The sequence below is a fragment of the Ranitomeya variabilis genome, chromosome 2, assembly GCF_051348905.1.
Source record: "Ranitomeya variabilis isolate aRanVar5 chromosome 2, aRanVar5.hap1, whole genome shotgun sequence".
Classification (NCBI taxonomy): Eukaryota; Metazoa; Chordata; class Amphibia; order Anura; family Dendrobatidae; genus Ranitomeya; species Ranitomeya variabilis.
In genome coordinates, this window is record NC_135233.1 from 1,067,592,514 (window position 1) to 1,067,618,469 (window position 25,956).

At 45.2% G+C, this 25,956-nt stretch overlaps 1 protein-coding gene across 4 annotated transcripts in view; it reads right to left on the reverse strand.

Moving 5' to 3' along the window:
• Positions 1-25,956, reverse strand: part of CD2AP (CD2 associated protein) — a 79,875-nt gene that overhangs the window by 21,843 nt on the left and 32,076 nt on the right. For all 4 annotated transcript variants that reach the window (XM_077291539.1, XM_077291541.1, XM_077291540.1 and 1 more), the window contains 8 exons: positions 17,386-17,533; positions 15,980-16,080; positions 13,405-13,525; positions 9,184-9,377; positions 8,959-9,040; positions 3,424-3,518; positions 3,091-3,189; positions 2,553-2,589 (listed from right to left, as the gene is read on the reverse strand). In XM_077291539.1, coding sequence (XP_077147654.1) covers positions 2,553-2,589; positions 3,091-3,189; positions 3,424-3,518; positions 8,959-9,040; positions 9,184-9,377; positions 13,405-13,525; positions 15,980-16,080; positions 17,386-17,533 — 877 coding nt within the window. The remainder of the gene's footprint in view (positions 1-2,552; positions 2,590-3,090; positions 3,190-3,423; positions 3,519-8,958; positions 9,041-9,183; positions 9,378-13,404; positions 13,526-15,979; positions 16,081-17,385; positions 17,534-25,956) is intronic.

The following is a 25,956-nucleotide window of genomic DNA, read 5'->3' on the forward strand; positions in this document are numbered from 1 at the left end:
ACCTCTCCAGTCCATTCTTAACTCTGCTGCCCGACTAATTCATCTCTCTCCTCGCTACTCCTCTGCTTCCCCCCTCTGCAAATTTCTTCACTGGCTCCCATTCCCTCAGCGTATCCAGTTCAAATTACTAACACTGACCTACAAAGCCATCCATAACCTGTCTCCTCCATATATCTCTGAACCAATCTCCTGATATCTTCCCTCACAATCTCCGGTCCTCCAAAGACCTCCTTCTCTTTTCTTTTCCACACTTATTCGCTCCTCACCCAACCGCCTCCAAGACTTCTCCCGAATATTCCCCATCCTCTGGAATTCTGTGCCCCAACACGTCCGACTATCAACCACACTCTGATCCTTCAGACGGAACCTGAAAACCCACCTCTTCAGGAAAGCCTACAGCCTGCACTGACCCCGCTGCCTTCTCACCACTACCTGAGCTACCGCCTCACCAACACCGGAGCTCCTGCAACCCTCAACCTACTGTCTCCGTCCCCATAATCTTGTAGAATGTAAGCCCGCAAAGGCAGGGTCCTCGCCCCTCTGTATCAGTCTATGATTGTTAGTTTGCTTACTGTAAAGGCCCCGTCTCACATAGCGAGATCGCTAGCGAGATCGCTGCTGAGTCACAAGTTTTGTGACGCAACAGCGACCTCCATAGCGATCTCGCTATGTGTGACACGTACCAGCGATCAGGCCCCTGCTGTGAGATCGCTGGTCGTGTCGGAATGGCCTGGACCTTTTTTTGGTCGTTGAGGCCCCGCTGACATCGCTGAATCGGTGTGTGTGACACCGATCCAGCGATGTCTTCACTGGTAACCAGGGTAAACATCGGGTTACTAAGCGCAGGGCCGCGCTTAGTAACCCGATGTTTACCCTGGTTACCAGCGTAAATGTAAAAAAAAACAAACAGTACATACTCGCCTTCTGATGTCCGTCAGGTCCCTTGCCGTCTGCTTCCTGCTCTCACTGACTCCCGGCCGTACAGTGAAAGTGAGAGCACAGCAGTGACGTCACCGCTGCGCTCTGCTCTCACTGTACGGCGGCTCAGTCAGAGCAGGAAGCAGACGGCAAGGGACCTGGACACCGAAAGGCGAGTATGTAGTGTTTGTTTTTTTTGGTAACCAGGGTAAACATCGGGTTACTAAGCGCGGCCCTGCGCTTAGTAACCCGATGTTTACCCTGGTTACCCGGGTGCTGCAGGGGGACTTCGGCATCGTTGAAGACAGTTTCAACGATGCCGAAGTCGTTCCCCTGATCGTTGGTCGCTGGAGAGAGCTGTCTGTGTGACAGCTCCCCAGCGACCACACAACGACTTACCAACGATCACGGCCAGGTCATATCGCTGGTCGTGATCGTTGGTAAATCGCTTAGTGAGACGGGGCCTTAAGTGATCTCTGTAATTTGTATGTACAGCACCATGCAATCAATAGTGCTATATAAATAAATACTTGTATCTCACCTCTCTTTGTAAATTATGTTAGGCACAGACAGTACTTGTTTCCGGTCTCTCCTTGTAAATTGTGTTAGGTTCAGACAGTACTTGTTTCCGGTCTCTCCTTGTAAATTATGTTAGGCACAGACAGTACTTGTTTCCAGTCTCTTTTTGTAAGTATTGATAGGTACAGACAGTACTTGTTTCCCATTTCTCCTTGTAAATTATGTATGTACAGATAACACTGCTCCATATTTCTTTTTCTTAAACAAAGTAAACTTACCAAATAAATGGTGTTCTTACAGATATTACTACCTTCAGGCAACGCCATGAAATTTGCAGGTGAAAATAAAGAAGCAGTGCCATCTGTGGCTACATCATTCAAAGAGAGAAACTGAGAGGCAGTACTATCTGTGCCTTCATCATTAACAAGAGACAGGGAAATAGCACCATCTGTAACTATCATTTTGGAGCCACAGACCGGGAAGGTAGTACTTTTTCCCTTTCTCTCCATGTAAATTAAGTGGGCACAGATAGGTAAATACTATCTCTACTTGTAAGCCAAGTAGGCACAGATAGTACTCTTTCTCTGCTTCTCCTTGAAAATTACGTTAGTACTGACAGTACTTGTTCTCGAAATCTTCCTGTAAATTATTTAGGAACAGAAACTACCGTACTTGTTTCCTGCCTCTCCATGTATAAGATGTGGGCACAGACGGCATTCTTCATCAGTCTCTCCTTACAAATGACGTTGGCATGGACAGACCATTTTTCCCGTATTCTAGGCACAGACAGTATTTGTTCTCCATCTCTTTTGTAAATTAGTTATGGGTCTTTCCTTGTAAATTATCTTTGTATTTTTCAATTTACATCTTGTAAATGACGTAGGTCCAGATAATAGTGCTTTCACAGGGAGCAGTGAGCACATATGGAACTCATCCTCTATACATTATGTAATTACAGACAGTACTACAGCACTGATGAAAGCACAGATAGTGCTATATCGCCCTGTCTGGTGGATCCCGCTCCGATCTCCCATTCACTTACACAGCACGGAATACTAAAACACTGAACAATAGGCACATCCAAAAATGTACATGAGTACAAAGGTGTTACATACCCGGACTTTTTAGAGGAGGCGGTGGCTTCTTTGGCTTCTGTAAGAATATAAAAATCACCTGTAACTATTACGTATACGAGTTGGCTGTAAACTAGTGATGAGCGAACGTGCTTGAAGAAGGTGTTATCTCAGCATGCTCGGGTACTAACAGAGTATCTTTGGCATGCTCAAAAAAATATGTTTTAGTCCACGAGTCTGTTAGACAGAAGCAACACATGGGATTGCCTGTTTGTTAGGAATTCACTGCATGTGTTGTAGATGTCGAACAGCCATGAGACATACAACCGCGGGGTCTCGACACTCTTAGCACCCCAGCATGCTTGGATAACACTTTATCTGAGCACGTGCGCTTTTATCACTACTGTAAATGCAAGACTCGTAATATCACAGAGCCCTTGGGGCAATACAAACATCTCCCCCTAGTGTCAGCCCAGGGTACTGCAGACAAGCAAAAGTGGTATTACCCTGCACTTGGGAATTACATGGGCTCACAATTCACATCTTTCCTATGTAATTACTATAGCGCGGCTCCACTTACTTCCTTTTCAGTATCTTGGATTATAGCAGCAAAGTTGTCAGGAAATACTCCTTCCTTTCCGTTGAGCTCCCCCCTCCACCAGCCGGGATCTCCTCCGTCCTGAGGACACAATATGCCATTATCAGGTCGTCAACGTGCACTTCACTTACAGGGTCATACAGATTACTGCAGAGCTACCATCCGCGCTCCACCATCACTCATCGCCAGGGGTCGCCCTTCGCTCATCACTATATACTCCGGGTGTACACCAATTGTATCTGCTCAGGACTCGGGGGTTTTATGGAGCGAAGTACGGCTCCTAGACACGCTTATAACCTGGGGTATGAAACTGACCTTACTGATCAGGTGGATGATGTCTCCTTCTTTGAAACTCAGCTCGTCGTCGCTGTTCCCGTCGTAGTTATACAGCGCCCGGCACGACTCTTTGGCTGTGAAAATACAAAATAATTAGAATGAGAATTAAAAAATTGCACCAAAAATTTCGTTACACGCACAAACTTAAATGAATCTAATTGGGATTTTATGTGATACCAACAAAAAGTAGCAATCATTTCTGAAATGTACAGGAAATGAGACATGGGCTTTCTAAATATTTAAATAATATAAACCTGAAACTTGTGAGGTGCATTTGTATTCAGCCCCCTTGAGTCAGTACTAGGGTCGTTTTCCTGCTGGAAGGTGGACCTACGCTCCGGTCTCAAAGTTTTATGCAGCCTCTAACAGATTATCCTCCAGGATCGCCCTGTATTTAGCTCCATCCATCTTTCTATCAGCTCTGACCAGTTTCCCGGCCCCTGCTGAAGAAAGGCCTCCCAACAGCATGATGCTGCCTCCACCATGCGTGACTGTGGGGATGGTATTTTCAGGGTGATGTGCAGTGTTAGTTTTAAAGCCACACATAGCGTTTTGCATTTAAACCAAAAAGTTCTAGAGTGGTCTCAAATGACCAGAGCACCTTCTTCCACATGCTCGCTGTGTCCCCTACGTCTCTTGCAACCTGCAAAAGGGACTCCTTGCGGCTTGCTTTAAAAAAACGGCTAATTATTCCACTCTTCCATAAAGGCCAAATTTGTGAAGGACACGACTAATGGTTGTCCTGTGGCAGATTCTCGCACCTGACCTGTGGATCTCTGCAGCTCCTCCACAGTGACCAAGGGCCTCTCTGCTCCTTCTTTAATTACAGTTCTCCTTGCTTGGATTGTCAGGTTAGGTGGGCGGCCATGTCATTGTGGGTTTTCTGCTGTGCCATACTCCTTCCATATTTTATGATTAATTGAACAGTTTTGTTAGATGTCTAGATCCCAGGCTATTCTTTTATAACCTAACCCTGCTTTACTCTTCTCCACAACTTTATCCCCGACTTGTCTGGTGTGTTCCTTGGTTTTCATGATGTGGTTTGATCCTTAATGTTCTCACACAAACCTCCGAGGCCTTCACAGAACAGATGTTATACTGAGAATAAGTTACACAGGTGGACTCAGTTTACTTATTACGTCATTTCCGAGTTATCTGGTCACTCCGGATTTTATGCAAGTGTGTGAATACAAATGCACCTCACAATGTTCACAGATTTATAGTTTTAAATAATTAAAAACTCATGTATTTCCTTTACACTTAAATACTTGATACTTCGTGTTGGTTTATCACATAAAAACCCAATAAAATACATTATTATTATTATTTATAATTATAGTGCCATTTATTCCATGGCGCTTTACATGTGAGGAGGGGTATACATAGTAAAAACAAGTAAAATAATCTTGAACAATACAAGTCACAACTGGTACAGAAGGAGAGAGGACCCTGCCCGCGAGGGCTCACAATCTACAAGGGATAGGTGAGGATAGAGCTGGTCGTGCAGCGGTTTGGTCGATCGGTGGTTACTGCAGGTTGTAGGCTTGTCGGAAGAGGTGGGTTTTCAGGTTCTTTTTGAAGGTTTCGATGGTAGGCGAGAGTCTGATATGTTGTGGTAGAGGGTTCCAGAGTAGGGGTGATGCGCGAGAGAAATCTTGTATGCGATTGTGGGAAGAGGAGATAAGAGGGGAGTAGAGAAGGAGATCTTGTGAGGATCGGAGGTTGCATGCAGGAAAGTCCCGGGAGACGAGGTCTCAGATGTATGGAGGAGACAGGTTGTGGATGGCTTTGTATGTCATGGTTAGGGTTTTGAACTGGAGTATTTGGGTAATGGGGAGCCAGTGGAGGGATTGACAGAGGGGAGAGGCCGGGGAATAGCGGGGGAACAGGTAGATTAGTCGGGCAGCTGACTTTAGAATAGATTGGAGGGGTGCGTGAGTGTTAGAGGGGAGGCCACAGAGCAGGAGGTTATAGTAGTCGAGGCGGGAGATGATGAGGTTATGGACTAGGGTTTTTGCAGATTCTTGGTTTACGGATCCGTGAAATATTTTTGAGTTGAAGGCGGCAGGAAGTGGAAAGGGCTTGGATATGCGGTTTGAAGGAGAGATCAGTGTCAAGGATTACTCCGAGACAGCGAGCTTGTGGGACTGGGGAGAGTGGGCAGCCATTTACTGTAACTGATAGGTTAGTTGGGTGAAAGACGATGAATTCTGTATTGTCCATGTTTTAGAAATCTAGCGGAGAAGAAGGATGAAATAGCGGATAGACATTGAGGGATTCTGGTTAGTAGGGTGGTGATATCTGGTCCAGAGATGTAGATCTGTGTGTCATCAGCATAGAGATGATACTTGAAACCGCGAGATTCTATGAGCTGTCCCAGGCCAAAGGTGTAGATGAAGAGCAGGGGCCCTAGAACTGAACCTTGCGGGACTCCGACAGATAGGGGGCGAGGTGAGGAGGTGGTGTGTGAGTGGGAGACGCTGAATGTCTGGTCTGTTAGGTATGAGGAGATCCAGGATAGGGCCAAGTCTGTGATGCCAAGTGATGAGAGGGTCCGCAGCAACAGGGAATGGTCCACTGTGTCAAAGGCAGAGGACAGGTCCAGGAGGAGGAGGATAGAGTAGTGCCGCTTGCTCTTGGCGGTTAATAGGTCATTGGTGACCTTAGTTAGGGCAGTTTCAGTGGAATGGTGTGACCGGAAGCCTGATTGTAAGCAGTCGAAGAGGGAGCAAGAAGATAGATGGGAGGACAGTTCAAGATGGACCTGTTGTTCCAGTAGTTTTGAGGCATAGGGAAGAAGTCATATAGGGCGATAGCTAGATACAGAGGATGGGTCAAGAGAGGGCTATTTGAGGATCCACATTTAACTTTGTGGATGAAAAGTTAAAAAAATGTGTAAAAGTAAAACGAGGTATGTAAGACACTGTATAAATATTATGCTATTCATTCAGGTCTGTATTATTTTCTGCAGGAGATGGTACTATAGTAGTTATATTCTAGTATATAGGGGCAGTATTATAGTAGTTATATTCTTGTACATAGGGGCAGTATTATAGTAGTTATATTCTTGTACATAGGAGCAGTATTATAGTAGTTATATTCTTGTAGATGGGGCAGTATTATAGTAGTTATATTCTTGTACATAGGGGCAGTATTATAGTAGTTATATTCCTATACATAGGGGGAAGTATTATAGTAGTTATATTCTTGTACATAGGGGCAGTATTATAGTAGTTATATTCTTGTACATAGGAGCAGTATTATAGTAGTTATATTCTTGTACATAGGGGCAGTATTATAGTAGTTATATTCTTGTACATAGGAGCAGTATTATAGTAGTTATATTCTTGTACATAGGGGACAGTATTATAGTAGTTATATTCTTGTACATAGGGGCAGTATTATAGTAGTTATATTCTTGTACATAGGAGCAGTATTATAGTAGCTATATTCTTGTACATAGGAGCAGTATTATAGTAGTTATATTCTTGTACATAGAGGCAGTATTATAGTAGTTATATTCTTGTACATAGGAGCCGTATTATAGTAGTAATATTCTTGTACATAGGGGCAGTATTATAGTAGTTATATTGTATATAGGAGGCAGTATTATAGTAGTTACATTTTTGTACATAGGGGCAGTATTATAGTAGTGATATTCTTGTACATAGGGGTAGTATTATAGTAGTTATAGTCTTGTACATATGGGCAGTATTATAGTAGTTATATTCTTGTACATAGGAGCAGTATTATAGTAGTTATATTCTTGTACATAGGGGGCAGTATTATAGTAGTTATATTCTTGTACATATGGGCAGTATTATAGTAGTTATATTCTTGTACATAGGAGCAGTATTATAGTAGTTATATTCTTGTACATAGGGGGCAGTATTATAGTAGTTATATATAATTTACATTTTTTACTAATTATCTTAAATTAAACAAAACTCATCAGTCAGACACCAAGCTTCTTCTATAATAATCCTGCAACACAGATCATTTTTCCTTACGGCTATGATTTTCTTCGGTGTTACTGAATTCGCCTCCAGCTATAGTTTTGGACAACCGTTTTCTTGAAATACATAATTTCAGATTTTCTTTTCCCGGCAGTGCCAGATACTTGACTGACTTATATTTGAGGCAATAAACCAGCAGAGCAAGAATTACACCAGTGCCATAATCTGAGCAATGACATGGCTGCATGAAGTGTAATCTGATGGCAGACGACTCCCCCTTCATACCGGCTGCCACCACTTTGCGCTATGGACGGCTTGTATACAAGACTGGCGCATTACATTAGATATTGCAACAATCAAGTTATAACTTAACAAACTGCAGGCATGTCAAACCTCACAGAGAACAGTGTCGGGAATGGGCGGTCAATGAACGGAAAGTACACGATTTGCATAGTTCCGGACACATTCCAACTAGACGTGCTCAATTCACTTGCATTGAGTGAAGCCGCACATGTCTAGTTGGCATGTGACAAGTATGTAAGTAAATAGCATACTTGTGGTCACGAGCTCGGGACCAGAGAATCCGGACAGCAGACTTGAGCCCCAAGGCTGGACAACTCCTTTAATAAAATAAGTCTGAGTATGCTTTATTTTATTTATTTTTTTAAGCCACAGCCAGGTTCTTTTAAAAAAAGGGTTATTCCCATCACATAAGACACAACCTTATCCTTTATCCAATATGGGTTTGAGGATAACATATTATATTGGGGAAAAAAGCCCTTTAATGCTATGTGCACACGTCAGGATTTCTTGCAGAAATTTCCTGAGCAAAACCAGACATTTTCTGCAAGAAATCCGCATGTGTTTTTGTTTGCATTTTTTTTCTTGGCGGACTTTTTGCGTTTTTTACCGGAGATTTCCCAATGCAATAATATAGTGGGAAATCCGCAAAAAACCCGCAAAATTAATGAACATGCTGCATTTTTTACCGCGAAACTTTTTTTTTCGCAGAAAAAAAACGCAACATGTGCACAAAAATTGTGGAATGAATTCTAAATGATGGGATGCATAATGTTTGCGTTTATGCGTTTTTATAGTGAAAAAACATGAAAAATCTGCAACGTGTGCACACAGCCTAAAAGTGATCCTATTGCAAAAGGCAGGAACCAAAAAAAAAAAAAAAAAAAAAAAAAAAACACCAATCAGTTCCTGCTATTGGCAGCATCTGAGCAGCACTGGTTATGTGCTGCCCCCTATGTGATCCCCCTAAGGAATAGTAAGTACTAATGTCAGACATATGTAATGTGCATTGTCTACTGTGACTAGTATAAGGCCTGTAACGCACACATTCTCTGCACAAAGGGAAAAGAACGGAAGCACATCGATGGCACCAGAGCACCAACACTGAAATATATGCATTTAGTCCGCAAAATAACAGATACATTAAAAAAATAAAATACGTGTGACTGTAATGTTCTCATTTGCTATCCGTTAAGAAAAAATAAGGGGCTAGCGTACGTCCGAGTAAAATGTACTATAACACAGAGAGAAAACCAACCTTTAGGTTTACTGTCAGTTTCCGTCCTGGGAAGGTCTGAACTTGGCGTTCGAGCGACCTTTGATGGAGGCGTTGGTGCTGGCTGCAAAAAAAGAAGCAAATTGCAGGACTCGGTAAAACAAAATCAGAGCAGGGCACCATGTTACACCCCAGTGCACTCCCGTAGAATAGGTTACTACACTTTCCCCCCATGTAGGCGGTGGGACCATTTTCCAGCTCGCTTACCTTCTCCGGCTTTTTCACTTCCACTTCGGCGTTGGGCATCCGCGTCTTGAGCTTCACGGACCCTTCCTTGAAGATGTCTCCGAAGCCGACCCCCATGACTTTCTTTGGCTGCGCCACAGACATAGGAGGCACTTCTGAGTTAATAGCTGGAGATAGCGGAGATGCTGGGGAGGCAACGGCAGCAGACGCTGGTTCTGCGGAAATAAGAATCAGAGGCCAAGTGAATATTTACAGCCTCCGTCCCACCTACGTGGCCTCCGACATTAAGAAGCCCCTGGTCTTGACCTGAGCTCTGACACCGTGTGACCAGAACGTGACAAAGTCATTCTCTGGACGTCTGAAGGTTCCCATTCAATGTCTACAAGCAGAGATCTCCAGAAGCCGCGAGGGATTAAGGACATTGCTCGACGCGCTGTTACACCGCCATGGTCGACTTCACAATATACAGTACCTTATAGAATATAGAAACCGTGGCACAACTACAACTCCCATCATGTTCTGGCGTGGACACGGTGAGCAGTGGATTTCTGGCCATGATCAGATAATGGTTTGGGCAGAAGAAATTGCTCACACATTGGTCAGATATCGGAACCAGAGCCGCCATGGAATGGACGTGGCCGCCGCGTCTCCTCACAGCTCTGCTGGTTCATGTCACCAATATACGGAGGAGGAGACATTACCAACATTGGCCGGTAATCCAGAAAAGTGCAAGAAGTGCCATCTGCTGTGCGAGGAGGCGAGCCGGAGGGGAAAGTAATGCCTTATTCTGAGCATACAGATAATCCCCCTTTCTTATAAATCTTTGTAATACGTCTGTAAATCGCAGCCCATTGATTTAATCCTGATTGCATCGGGATACATAAAGCCAGGCGGCGGCCGCTGCATTACAGGACGGCGGCGCCATAAGCTGCTGGCATACGGCCCGGGCTGCTGCACATATGCTTCACCCACTACGTGCGCAGATACTAAACATGTCTAGGTTCTTTTTTTTGTATTTAAGTGGTGAAAAAAAAAAAAAAAAAAGCTTTTGTCACCACTTTCCGAGACTTGTAGTGTCTCCAATTTTCAGGATACGGGGCTGGGTGATGGCTTATTATTTGCACAACAAGCCGATGTCTTTATAGATACCATTTTGGGGTAGATATGATGCTTCGATCGCCTGTCATTGCAAAATTGCGGCATCTCAAAAAAAAAAAAAAACACAATTCAGGAGTTTTTTCTTTTGTTACGCCATTTACCGATCAGATTAATTTACTTTATATTTTAGATTGGACATTTCAGAATGCAGGGATACCAAATATGTTTGTATTTATTTTATTTTTATTTACCTTTTTTTTTTTTTATTTTGAATGGGGTAAAAGAGGGGTGAAGTGTTTTTTGTTTTTTTTTAAAGATTTTACTGTCTTCAACAGTCTCCTTAGGAGACATAAGGCTGTGACCTTCCAATTGTCTGTGCTACATATAGCAGGGCTTCATTTACAGCTTGTGGCCCATTTAACCACCCAACGAGCCCTCTTACGGTGCCGATTGGTTGCCATGACAGTTGGGGGGGTCTGCTGAATCCCCCCTGGGCCAGCCAGGACGGCACCCCTATTAAGACTACCCTGCTGTGGTTGGCGTTCTAAGGAAACAGCGACTTTACTAGATACAGCATTAAACAAGCTCTACATAGTACAAGCGATCGGCCGATTGAAGGTTCAAGTCCCCTAAGGGGACTACAAATTACAGTAAAAAAAACAAAAAAAACAATTAAAATACAGGTTTGAAAAATATGAAAAAAAAAGTGTAAGAATTTAAATCCTATCCCTTTTCCTTCATTATATGAAAAAAAAATAAAACACATATCTGGTATCTCCACGTCCGTAAAAATCTGATCAAAATATGAAATTAAACCGATCAGTAAACTCCATTAAAATAATTTTTTTTAATCTTTTTAATTTTAAATTAAAAACACAAAAATTTTGGTTTTCTATCTACTGTAAAACCACAAAGAAAATGCAATAAAAAGGCGATGAAAGCATTATATGCACCCCAAATAGTAGCAATAAAAACATCAGGTTGGGAACAAATAATGAAAACGAGAGTGAAAACGAGAGTGGTGATATAATTTTTTTTTACCAATTTGTGAAATTTTCTTCACTATTTAAAAAAAAAAAAAAAAAAAACAACAAAAAAATAAAAACTATGCATTTTGTATTACCATAATCATTTTGACCTTGCATTTGATTATTTTTTCACTGCAGCGGTATTTTAAATCAGAACTATACTACATTTCTAATTGGAGGCATTTGTTAATATTATTAATTATTACACCTACTACATATTGGGATAGGATGGGAATACCCCTTTAACCCCTTCATGACCTTGGGATTTTCCGTTTTTTCCCTGTTCGTTTTTCGCTCCCCTCCTTCCCAGAGCCATAACTTTTTTTATTTTTCCGTCAATTTGGCCATGTGAGGGCTTATTTTTTGCGGGACGAGTTGTACTTTTGAACGACATCATTAGTTTTAGCACGTCGTGTACTAGAAAACGGGAAAAAAATTCCAAGTGCGGTGAAATTGCAAAAAAAGTGCAGTCCCACATTTGTTTTTTGTTTGGCTTTTTTCCTAGGTTCACTAAATGCTAAAACTGACCTGCCGTTATGATTCTCCAGGTCATTACAAGTTCATAGACACCTAACATGACTAGGTTATTTTTTACCTAAGTGTTGAAAAAAAATTCCAAACTTTGCTAAAAAAAAAAAAATAATTTGTGCCATTTTCCGATACTCGTAGCATCTCCATTTTTCATGACCTGGGGTCGGTTGAGGGCTTATTTTTTGCGTGCCGAGCTGGCGTTTTTAATGATTCCAATTCGGTGCAGATACGTTCTTTTGATCGCCCGTTATTGCATTTTAATGCAATGTCGCGGCGACAAAAAAAAACGTAATTCTGGCATTTCTAATTTTTTTCTCGCTACGACATTTAGCGATCAGGTTAATCCTTTTTTTTTTATTGATAGATCGGGCGATTCTGAACGCGGCGATACCAAATATGTGTAGGTTTGATTTTTTTTTAAATCGATTTATTTTGAATGGGGAGAAAGGGAGGTGATTTAAACTTTTATATTTTTTTTATTTTTTTCACTTTTTTTTTTTTTTTTTTTTTACTTTTGCCATGCTTCAATAGCCTCCATGGGAGGCTAGAAGCAGGCACAGCATGATCGCCTCTGCTACATAGCAGTGATCTGCTGTTCGCTGCTATGTAGCAGAAGATCAGGTGTGCTGTGAGCGCCGACCACAGGGTGGCGCTCACAGCTGCCGGGGATCAGTAACCAGAGGTCTCAAGGACCTCTATGGTTACTATTCTGCAGCATCGCCGACCTCCGATCATGTGACAGAGGTCGGTGATGCGCTCATTTTCGGCCGCCCGGCCGGATGCAGTAGTTAAATGCCGCTGTCTGCGTTTGACAGCGGCATTTAACTAGTTAACTAGAATCGCGATCTGCCTGCGCCTATTACGGGCACATGTCAGCTGTTCAAAACAGCTGACATGTCCTGGCTTTGATGCGGGCTCACCGCCGGGGCACGCATCAAAGCGGGGCTTCTGACCTCGGACGTACTATCCTGTCCGAGGTCAGAAAGGGGTTAAGGCTTTTGTGAGAAGGTGAAGAAAAAAAACAAAAGTTTAAAAATGAAGTAAAAAAAAAAGGCCCAAACAGGAAAAAAGGGTTAATAGTGGAGCTTGTCGATGCAGAACATATACAATTCTGCACATCTCATAAGGAGAAATCAGGGAAAAGTTACTAACTCCTGCAGAAAACAATGGGAAGTTAATGAGTGATCCGGGGATCCACTAGGCAGCAGCCGGCGGGGGCGCACGCTGCTCGTGGCTCTGTGTAGAACATTCACTTCCAGCTTAATACAGAACACATGCAGTGACGACATGGTGTTTATTTCCGGCCACGTGCAGCTGGGGGGGGGTTGTGAAGCCTCGCCGGCCCCAGCTCCGGATCCCACTGTTGCAGGCGGATCACGGTCTCAAGGCAAAGACTTCAAAGCCCAACGGGTAGTAAAGGATTAAACCTCCTGCCAGGAAGGATAATGGAAAGCATCCTACTGCAGAACTACAAGCTCCAGCCTGCAGCTGCTGGGAGATGCAGTTCTGCAACCCTCGGGTCATACACAGACAGATTCCGTCCACCATGGCAGTAATAATGCTGCGGGGAAAGGGAGGACGTTACCTGGATCTTCAGAACTTTCTTGACTTTCTCCTTCGTCCGACAGATCCACTTCTTTCACGAAGTTAGAAGGGAAGAGCCCCGAGCGTCCGCTACACGTCCCGCTCCACCAGCCTTCTTCAACCTGAGTGATGGGGAACGCAAAGATCGACACGTGAGAAAACCGCCACCTCCGAAGACAACACTGTCTGTGAGAAAACGTTCCCCGCTTTGCTTGCTTTAAAGGAAATGGAAACATTGCAAAAGCTGAAAATCTGTCCTTTGAGGGAAGGATATCGAGTAAAAGAAAAACCCACATAAGGCCTTCACATCGGTCAGCCACGTCTAAGAAGGCTTCTCTCAAGCTGCACATCTTCTCTCGGATGCGCTACATCGGACAGCACGTGTAACATCTGCCACGCATGTATGATGGATGCAAGTATGGAGACAACAGCAGAATTTTACTGTTGTGATCCAGGGCAGGGTCCTCTCTGCCGACCATCGAGGCTGACACGACCTCGGGGGGCTTGTCTGTTTTTCCCTGCGGTGGGGCCTAATGATTGACCCCGTTGCTGCCATCTTTGCACACCTGAGGTCAGTCCGTGGTTGTGAGTCATAGGACATTGATAATTGATCAATGTATGTCAGTGTGCAGTATAGGCCATCAATCACAGGTTCAAGCCCCTTGAAGATAAATAGTGATTTAAAAAAAAAAAAAAAAAGCGTAAAAAGTATGAATTGAATTTTTCCAACAAAAAAAAAAAAAAAATATATACATGTTTCGTATCACCAAGTAAGCCAGAGTCCGATCAATCAAAGTATAAAAGTCTTATCATGTAGTGAAAAAGCCGAGAACAAAACAGAAAATAAAAAAGAAAAAAAAAAATTCTAGTTGCCCCACCTCAGCAAAAAAAAAAAAAAAAAAAAAAAAAAAAAAAAAAAAGGATCTAAACACAAAAACACAGTAAGGTATGCAAAGAAAAATAAAAAAAAAAACAGCCCATACACAGCTATGTCCACAGTCTAAAATAAAACTGAGTCCTAGAAAATGGGAAGGATAATAACATAAAGGCACAAAAGTTAATATAGGCCCCATTATGGCGGGTCATTAAAGCGGCATATGAACTAATAGGCAGGTGTTGTGCCCGGCGCCGATCTCTGCTGGTACAGAGCGGTCACTGAAGGCTCCTGCCAGCGATTCTAGGGCAGCGGCTTCTCTTCCTCTCTGCTCATGTCATGCTAATTGATAGTCAGCTCCCCGCTCTATAACTGCGGGGAGCCAGCTGCCAATCAGTGAGACGTCAGCAATCACGCCCCGTCAACAAAGCAGATCAGAGGAGAAAGAGCTGCTCTGTTGACGTGGAGCAGCAGAATCGCAGGCAAGAACGGTCAGTGATCGCTCTGAGCCGGCATTGGGTAGAACAGGAGGGTACTTGTTTAGTTCTTAAGCCCACGACACTGCTCTACTGACAGACTATAGCAGCCTGATGGCAGAAATGGCCGATCATTGCTTTCCCCGACTGTCACGCTAAATGGGCGACTGTCTCCAGAAAGCCCCGTGATGAACATGATCACAAAGATAAGAACAGGAACCAGTGAGACGGGACCTGGAGAGGCTGCACGACACGTGGCGTATTGAGCAAGAGGTGCAGACGTGCCAGGGCCGTCCCCATGTGCTGTGCATCACTATGAGAATAGCTGCGGAGCTGGAATCATGCAACATCTACTGCACCTCATTGACGGGGGCAGGACGGCGGGTCATTAACGGGGGTCTCCAGCTGCGCCAAACACTGCACGCTTATTATTGTGCAAATAATGTGAAAGAGTAGAAGAGCGCTGCTCCTGAGATACTACAGCCGACTGTGGGGTCCAAACGATGGCACCAAGTCAGGAGTTCACAGACGCATTAACTAGAGTTGGTGCAAATCGGTTTGTGCTCGGTAGCCACATGGAATATGATTTTTTTTTCCATATTTATTTTATGGGTTTGGTAATTTTCTATTTTCACACATCGGACTTTTATGGACACGATGGAACCAAATATGGACTTTTTTATCTCTTTATCTTTGGATGGGGAATAGGGAGAGTAATTGGAATTTTTGAGTCCTTTTTAGATTTTTGAAAACATTTTAATATATTGGACTTGTTTTTTTTTAGTTTTTTGGAAGACTTAAACCTACGGTTGTTTGATCGCTTGTCCTATATACTGCAGTGGCACAGGATTGCCATATGTAGTCAGTCAGATTAATGATCCGGTAATGCGTCGGCCCCCATGATCACAACCATTTACAAGCCGCGGTCAGAGTCTGGTAGAGGCATCTAAACGGTTAAACAGCAGTGATCAGAGTTCGCTCGGTTGCTGCCTTTCTAGACAGGTGCAAGCTGTGTAACGCAGCTGGTACCTGATGCATATGGAGCCAACACAGCCAGTGATAAAAATACATGTCACGTGACATTAAAGGGGTTAAAGAGGATCTCTCACCGAGACAGACACAACGTGTGTAATGTTTCGAGACCGTTGCATCTGCATCGAGGTTGGTCACACAAGGTCTGTGTGCCCCAATCCTCAGCACCTAGCTATGCCTCGCCGGCTGCTCACCTCTTCTGTGATTTCCAGCATTTCTCCCACTGTCAGCTCCAGCTCGTCCTCGTTCTGCGGCACGTAATCGAATATTACTTTACATTGCCTTTTCTTGGATTCTGGTAGGGAACAATAAGGCAGATGGTGAATGATGAGGCCCACTTACCTACAGAAAGCCAACAGTGGGAACGATTGGGAAAAGTCCCACATTACTGGGCATACACCACGAGTAAGGGCCAACTCTCCAAACTACAGGGCCCGACCAGCTCCTAGGAGCTATCTACAACCCTGTAGTCTGGCAAAGCTGATGGCAACACACCACAAATCAATAAGGGACCTGTAGCCGCACAATTATGTGACTGTGCACAAAGCAACAAGTCTGTGTGTCCCGGGATATGTAGCCTTCACTAGCTCTAAAGTATCAGCACAGCTTCATTCATGGAGTGAAAGCAGGAAAACTGGATTATAAGATATTGCAGAGGTATTTCAGGTTGTTTGCCCCTCATCAGTGCAAAGCAGGAGAACTGGTTTAGCTGGGCGAGAGGCCTCCGACAGGGGCTATAAGGCATTGCAGATGTGTTTCGGGGCGTTTGCCCCCTCATCAGCAGAATTGGGCGAGAGGTCTCTGACATTATTTACTGAATACTATTTAGACATTGGTTTAATTTTGGATTTGATGGAAGTACAAGACCCAATGCTAGTCAGTGTAAAGCGGTCTACAGCCTTTAAATGAATGCTCCCATGCAAAAGTGATATCTAGAACTAGACTTGGGGTGGGTGTAGATGGAGATGGATAGTCCTGCACTAGGCCTTGTTGGGTGTAGATTGGGATGGTTAGTCCTGCACTAGGCCTGGTTGGGTGTAGATTGGGATGGGCAATCCTGCACCAAGCCTTGTTGGGTGCAGATTGGGATGGGTAGTCCTGCACTAGGCCTCGTTGGGGTGATTGGGATGGGTAGTCCTGCACTAGGCCTCGTTGGGTGCAGATTGGGATGGGTAGTCCTGCACTAGGCCTCGTTGGGTGCAGATTGGGATGGGTAGTCCTGCACTAGGCCTCGTTGGGTGCAGACTGGGATGGGTTGTCCTGCACTAGGCCTCGTTGGGTGCAGATTGGGATGGGTAGTCCTGCACTAGGTCTCCTTTGGTGCAGATTGGGATGGGTAGTCCTGCACTAGGCCTCGTTGGGTGCAGATTGGGATGGGTAGTCCTGCACTAGGCCTCGTTGGGTGCAGATTGGGATGGGTAGTCCTGCACTAGGCCTCGTTGGGTGCAGATTGGGTTGAATAGTCCTGCACTAGGCCTTGTTGGGTGCAGATTGGGATGGGTAGTCCTGCACTAGGCTTCATTATTTCCTGGATGGTTGAAATCATCTCTGACTATTTTTAGGCAAATTTAATACAGAAGAAAGAACAGGAGCAGCATACTTTTCTTGCTGGATTTGTTTGGCGGCGGCGGCGGTCCCATCGCAGGAATCCCGATCACACTGATCCGCTGTACCAGGCTAGCGACATTTCCAGACTTTTCCCTTCTAGGTATATTCTCCTCCTTTGGTTCAGCTTCTTTCTTAATTTCCTACAGGGGACAGAAATGAACACTATAATAGTGATACTGTACAAGTAATGCACTGGAGAAGGCAAAATAACCAGCAGATGAACAGTTAAATGGATCATCATTAGCAGGGGTAAGTCACTGGACAGGAAAGCCAGGCACAAAAATAGAAGGGGGGGGCAGCAGGTGTCAGACTGGTGATCAGGGGGGGCAGGGACTGTGATCACTGATCTATATCAGGAGGTAAAGGAATGTGGAGAATGCAGGTGAGCGCTTGTCCCGACAGCTCGCACCATCGGGAAGGAGGGAGAGCGCAATGCACACCTGGATCACTGAACCTCCGCCTAAACTAAGTCACACAGGGGTGAAAGGATAAAGTATGGCAAGAAGAGAAATCTCTGCAGCTTTACCTGTCAGAGCCAAATATACGGGGCACAACCGAAATACTGTGTCCTACAGCAGGGGTGTCAAACTTCATTCCTCGAGGGCCTCAAACCATGCGTGTTTTCAAGATTTCCTTAGCATTGCACAAGGTGCAGGAATCATTATCTGTGCAGGTGGTTAAATTATCACCTGTGCAATACAAAGAAATCCTGAAAACATGACCTGTTTGCGGCCCTTGAGGAATGCAGTTTGACACCCCTGCCCTACGGTGTCAGCATGCAAGATTACACCCCATTAGCAAAAGCTTGCTGCACCAGCAGCCTTTTCCGGGAGCAGTGCCATCCTCCTGCCTCGCAGCGCTGACCCTTACCATCCCACGGCTCTGCACCACACTGGCACAACACACCCATCACACTCCAGCAGCACCCCTACACACCGGCCGTGCTCCAGCGGCACCCCTACTGACCCGCCGCGCTCCAGCAGCACCCCTACAGCCCTGCCGCGCTCCAGCAGCACCCCTACACACCGGCTGCGCTCCAGCAGCACCCCTACAGACCTGCCGTGCTCCAGCAGCACCCCTACAGACCTGCCGTGCTCCAGCAGCACCCCTACAGACCTGCCGTGCTCCAGCAGCACCCCTACAGACCTGCCGTGCTCCAGCAGCACCCCTACAGACCTGCCGCGCTCCAGCAGCACCCCGGCCGCGCTCCAGCGGCACCTCTACAGACCCGCCGCGCTCCAGCGGCAACCCTATACACCCGCCGCGCTTCAGCAGCACCCTTACAGCCCCGCCGTGCTCCAGCAGCATCCCTACAGACCTGTCACACTCCAGAGGCACCCCTACACACCCGCCGCACTCCAGCGGCACCCCTACAGACCTGTCGCTCTCCAGAGGCACCCCTACACACCCGCAACACTCCAGCGACACCCCTACAGACCTATGGCGCTCCAGCGGTACCCCTACACACCCGCTGCGCTCCAGCAGCACCCCTACAGATCCGCATTGCTCCAGTGGCACTCCTACACACCTGCTGCGCTCCAGTGGCACCCCCACACACCCGCTGCGCTCCAGCGGCACCCCTACACACCCGCTGCGCTCCAGCGGCACCCCTACACACCCGCTGCACTTCAGCAGCACCCCTACAGACCCGCATTGCTCCAGCGGCACCCCTACACACCTGCTGCGCTCCAGTGGCACCCCTACACACCCGCTGCGCTCCAGTGGCACCCCTACACACCTGCTGCGCTCCAGTGGCACCCCAACACACCCGCTGCGCTCCAGCAGCATCCCTACACACTCGCTACACTTCGGCAGCACCCCTACACACCTGCCGTGCTCCAACGGCACCCCTACACACCCGCCGCGCTCCAGCGGCACCCTTACACACCCGCTGCGCTCCAGCGACATCCCTACACACCCGCTACACTTCAGCGGCACCCCTACACACCAGCTGCGCTCCAGCGGCACCTTTACACACCCGCAGCTCAGTGCTGCAAAATCTTGGAACTATCACATTTTATGAAGACAAACATTCTTATTTCAAGCACAACTGTTGTAAACCATACACCAGGGGCTACTTGGAGTGGTGTCTGTGTACAGGAACCCTTCACTTAGATCTTAGCTGAATGGTGGCCCCACATGGGACGGCTCCTCTCTTCAGATTTTACGAGTATTTTCTGATACTTCCAGATCAACAAATTACTCTCATGATATTTTTAGACAGATTTCATGGAGGAGGTGAAAATCCAGGACTGTGGTGTGTTATTACGGTGATAAATGTGCAATTAGCCCCTAATGACGACATTCACTGGCTTTACTGGAACATAACACACCCGGCAGGCAGCGCGCTACAGAGGAGGCTCCGCTCCTGGACGTCAGCCAGACAGAGGTATCTATCATCTATGGTCACCACAACCAGCAATTACCTGTCACTGCCCCTCTAAAACGCTGGTCCTGTGTCACACACCTGTCAGCTAACGGGTGGTGTCTTCCATACAAAAGCACCAACAGACATGAGGGATTACTGTTCTTCAGTCCCTATGTAGCAAAAGTTCAGACACAGCAGCATGGAGGACCGCATACAGCAGTACTGAGGAGTGTAGCTGTGAATCCAGCTCTGGTGGTGAGAAACACTTACTAAAGAGCAGTAACACTATCTGTGTGTGCCTCACCCTCTGCATGCTTCAATAGACAGGTGTGATGAGATCTCTCACTGGGCTGACAGCGAGACTTGATGTGACAGACTGATATGAGTAGCCGTGGTTAGTAATTTGCACTGCGGTACCATTTTATGGGGGTAAAAAAAAAGTTCGCCGTTCTGCTGATCGGCGCAGGTAACAGCAGTCAGACCCCCCACAGGCAATACATTATCACCCATCCACTTCAAGGAAGGTAAGAATCGCCAAGCCTGCTGTACACAACATACACGCTTACACTGCTATTTTCCATTAATTTCTAACAAACACGAATGTTCAAAGAGACTAGAAAATCAGAGAGAAAGGTACACGGGGCCACAGGTGGATCCTTTGTTATCTACTATATATAGAGGTGTTATCAGTCATTGTACAGGAGGAGGAGGTGAGCTGTGACCACTTATTGTGAATGGTGGATCCTGTGTTATCTACTGTATATAGAGGTGTTATCAGTCACTGTACAGGAGGAGGGGGTGAGCTGTGATATTATCTATTGTGAATGGTGGATCCTGTGTAATCAGCTGTATATAGAGGTGTTATCAGTCACTGTACAGGAGAAGGAGGAGGTGAGCTGTGACATCTAATGTGAATGGTGGATCCCGTGTTATTAACTACAGGGGGGTTACCTTTCATTGAAAATAAAGTCTATAATAATGAAACTTAAAAACAGGAAGTGTCTATGATGCAGCCACTGTGGCCAGTATATAAAAAAAAAATAATAATAATAATAAAAAAGATAAATGAAATACATTTAAAAAAAATATATGTATTTTCATAAAACCAGATTTAGACAGATAATTGTGTGGGGACGCACGTCTCTGACAGTCAGGGGAGATGATGAGCTTGTATAGCCCCCCCTGTAGGCAGCTCGGGCTCTATACAATATGGGGGCCGGCTCCTCCCTGGGTGTAGAGGGCCTGTAGACATTTATAGCCGGCATAATGTTGGCACGTCACCATAAAGCCAGAAGATGAATCAGCGGAGCTGTTAGAGGAGACACAAGTGACAGCTTTCAGCCATGAGCAGCCATCATGGTGACATTTAGCCTGAACACCCCAGGTTGTCCTGTCATTCAGCCATAAGCGGGGGAGGGTATAGTCGCCCCAGGTTTTACAAGTCACCTGTTATTTTACATTACTGTGTACCTGCTCATAGATCACACAAGGGAAAACCCAATCAGGCCCTGCATTCTGTGTGCCAGACATAATGAAGACAGTGCCGGATTACATCAATGGGGTACTCCCAAGTATTAATATTGCTTTACTTCATTAGTTAGCATGAAAATTAACAGTTTTCCAATTGATTTGCTTTTTCTATCTGTTGTCATTCTCCTGCTGTGAGACCTTTTATTATAACCCCTTAACGACCGCTGATACGACTTATGCCTCAGCGCCACTTTTTAATGACGCTGAGGAATAAGGGTATAGCGCCCCCCAGAGTTGGAATTTCTCTGGGGTCTCTGCTACAGGGGTAGCAGAGACTCCAGAGAACATGATTTGGGTCGGTTTTTACCGACCCCAGTGTTGCGATCGCCGTTATTAACGGTATTACGCTAACCGCAAAAAAAACAACAACAAAGGTCCGATTTTCCATTTAATTTCTCTCTTCTCTAATGTGATCGCACATCATCAGAGGAAAGAGAAAAAGGGTCCCCCAAGCCCCCCATGGTGCCTTATGTACTGGATCAGTAGTCTTCTGGCGGGCACATGCATAGTGCACCTGACAACAATAGGAAATTTTTCCTATTGGTTTATTTTGATCACTGTGATAGACCCTATCACAGTGATCAAAATAAAAAAAAAAATAAAACAAATAAACCCCCTTTTATCACCCCCTTAGTTAGGGAAAAATAATGAAATAAAAAAAGATATATTTATTTCTATTTTTCCATTAGGGTTAGAGTTGGGCTAAAACTAGGGTTAGGGTTGGGCTAGGATTAGGGTTACGGGTGTATTAGGATTGTGTTGGGGCTATAGTTAGGGGTGTGTTGGGGCTACAGTTAGGGGTGTGTTGGGGCTACAGTTAGGGGTGTGTTGGGGCTATAGTTAGGGGTGTGTTGGGGCTATAGTTAGGGGTGTGCTGGGTTAGGATTAGGGTAAGGGGTGTGTTGGGGTTAGGGTTGGGATTATGGTTAGGGGTGTGTTGGGGTTAGGGTTGGGATTATGGTTAGGGGTGTGTTGGGGTTTGTGTTGGGATTAGGGTTAGGGGTGTGTTGAGGATACTGTTGGAGTTAGAATTGAGGGGTTTCCACTGTTTAGGTACATCAGGGGGTCTCCAAATGTGACATGGTGCCACCATTCATTCCAGCCAATTTTGCGTTCAAAAAAGGTCAAACGGTGCTCCCTCCCTTCTGAGCTCTGCCATGCGCCCAAACAGTAGTTTACCCCCACATATGGGGTATCGGCATACTCAGGAGAAATTGCACAACAAATTTTGGGGTCCATTTTCACCAGATTCCCTTGTGAAAATAAAAAAAAAAATTGGTTCCAAAGTAATTAATTGTAAAAAAATTAAAATGTTCATTTTTTCCTTCCACATTGCTTTAGTTCTCATGAAGCACCTGAAGGGTTACTAAGCTTCTTGAATGAGGTTTTGAGCACCTTGAGGGGTGCAGTTTTTAGAATGGTGTCACTTTTGGGTATATTCTTTTATACTGACCCCTCAAACTTACTTCAAAGGTGATGTGGTCCCTAAAAAAATGTTTTTTGTAAATTTTGTTGGAAAAATGAAAAATGAGGAATCGCTGGTCAACTTTTAACCCTTATAACGTCCTAACAAAAAAAAATTGTGGGAAATGTTATTCATTAACTAGTTTTTGTAACATATCTTTCTGATTTAAGGGTACAAAAATTAAAGTATTAAAATTGCAAAATTTTCAAAATTTTTACAAAATAAACCCAAGTTATATCTAAGAAATTTTACCACTAACATGAAGTATGATATGTCACGAAAAAAACATTCTCAGAATCACCGGGATCTGTTAGGCTATGTGCACACGTCAGGATTTCTTGCAGAAATTTCCTGAACAAAAACGGACATTTTCTGCAAGAAATCCGCATGCGGATTTTTCGCGTTTTTTGTGTTTTTTTCCGGAGGTTCTGGGATGCAATAATATAGAGGCAAATCCGCAAAATTAATGAACATGCTGCGTTTTTTTCACGGAAAAAAAACGCAACATAACAGCAAAAATTGCGGAATGCATTATAAATGATGGGATACATATGTATGCGCATTTTAATCGTTTTTATAGCGAAAAAACGCAAAAAATCTGGAACGTGTGCACACAGCCTTAAAGCGTTCCAAAGTTATTACCTCAAAGTGACAGTGGTCAGAATTGTAAAAATTGGCTCTATCATTAAGTACCAAATTGGCTCTGTCTCTAAGACAGGAGTTAACTCCTAACATCCCAGCCACCTTGTTCCAATCCATTGATTTCTATGCATCAGTTATCTGCTCACCGTCCTCCCCTGCACTCTCAGCTCTTGACAGGGATTTTATCAGTCCTCCATAATCACAATTGACTGCAGCAGTCATGTGAACGCATGGATATTAAAAACACATTTTCAACTTTGTAGTGTGAAATAGATGGCAGGATAGTACCTGAAGCAAAGCCAACTGCAGTGCACAGTAGTACCACCAAAAAAACCTGCAGCAGCACAACTCCTAGCGGAACCAGCAGCAATACCAGCTGCACCAGTATGCCCAGCACCCAATTATGAACCTGCAGCAGTGCCCACAGCACTTGTACGCCCAGAACTATGAAGCAGAACCTGCAGCGCTGGTGTTCACTAATACCTCGAGCACCAGCATCAATACTCTTAGTATCACAAGCACCAGCAGCAGCACCTGACGCAACTGTAGGGTTTTTCTGATGCCAGAGAAGTGAATGAGAATCCTGAAGCCACGCGCACAAGTTGCTTATTTGTGAAGTGCAGATTTGGTGCAGATTTAAATCTGCTGCATGTGTCAATCTCACATTAATGAGCGGGGATAAATCTGCACCCAAAACGGATGGGAAAAAAAATGAACCAAAAATGCAGCAAACCCGTGCATTATTTACACAGTGGTTTTTCTGAACGAAATACGCAACACGTACAAATACCATTATGTATCGATCTCTCACTGGCCACTAGTACTTCCCGTTCCGCACAGAAGACTTTCCAGCAGTCTCATTATAATCACGACACGGACAGGATTTTTGGCTAAAAAAATACCTCTATATACAGTAGATAACACAGGATCCACCATACACAATAGGTGATGTCACAGCTCACCTCCTCCTCCGGTACAATGACTGATAACACCTCTATATACAGTAGATAACACAGGATCCACCATTCACAATAGGTGACGTCACAGCTCACCTCCTCCTGTACAATGACTGATAGCACAGGATCCACTATTCACAATAGGTGAGGTCACAGCTCACCTCCTCCTCCGGTACAATGACTGATAACACCTCTATATACAGTAGATAACACAGGATCCACCATTCACAATAGGTGATATCACAGCTCACCTCCTCCTCCTGTACAATGACTGATAACACCTCTATATACAGTAGATAACACAGGATCCACCATTCACAATAGGTGATATCACAGCTCACCTGCTCCTCCTGTACAGTGACTGATAACACCTCTATATACAGTAGATAACACAGGATCCACCATTCACAATAGATAATATCACAGCTCACCTCTTCTTCCTGTACAGTGACTAATAACATCTCTATATACAGTAGATAACACAGGATCCAGCATTCACAATAGGTGATGTCACAGCTCACCACCTCCTCCTGTGCAATGACTGATAACACCTCTTTATACAGTAGAACACACAGGACAGACAGTCCCATGGGAAGAGCCGCCAGCCAGACAGTCCCAGATAGGGAGCCGCCAGTCAGTCCCAGGGAAGGAGCCGCCAGCCAGACACTCCCATAGGAGGAGCTGCCAGCCAGACAGTCCCATGGGAGGAGCTTTCAGCCATAGTCCCAGGGGAGGAGCCACCAGCCAGAGTCCCAGGGGAGGAGCTGCCAGTCACATGGGAGGCTCCTGTGCCACAGAAGGAGAGGAGACCACAGGTGCAAGAGGAAAATAGCTAAAAAGAGGTGCATTACCCTGGAGAGTGATGGGGTTTTTGATGTGCATTATCGCGTTTACCTTTGCATATTCATTGGATAACTTCTCTACAAGTTAAAATTCCACCCAAATACGGCACATCAGAGGTACAGGTGACATAATCACACTGGTGCAGAGTGCGGAGCTCAGCGCAGCATATACAGGTCACAGCGGGCACCAGGACCGCAGCAGCAGGCCATCTGGAGGGAAGGGGTTGTGGGGATTGGTCAGCGGCCTGACTGACTTCTATGGGGGAGAATTGTGGGCATACTGAGGGATCTGATTGACCTCTATAGCAAAGAGCGCTGTGCTCATGTTCAGTGACCTGTGCAGAGCCAACTGTGCATGGAAGGGGGAGGAGGTGAGCTGTGAAATCACCTATTGCAAATGGTGCTTGGCATGTTGCAGTTGTTCAGCACAATGTGTTGGGGGCTCTGAACCCCTGTATTATACTGCTCGGAGAGAGGTGTTCACCATGGCGAGTCCGCAGCCCCAGTATTACATCAGTGGTGATGGTGGGGACATGCAGCCCCTCCATTCAGGAAATCACTGATGGACCAGTCTCTGTGCGTGAGACCCTTTGACTCGGCAGTAGATCCCTTACATCTGTATCCTTATGACTAGGGTTGCACACTTTTTGCATATAGAGGGCATGAAATACCTGAACCTCCCTGCCCTATTTATACAAAAAGTAGGAAAGTACATTTACAGACACAGCAGAGACGAGTTTATCACCTTGCAGTGATATCT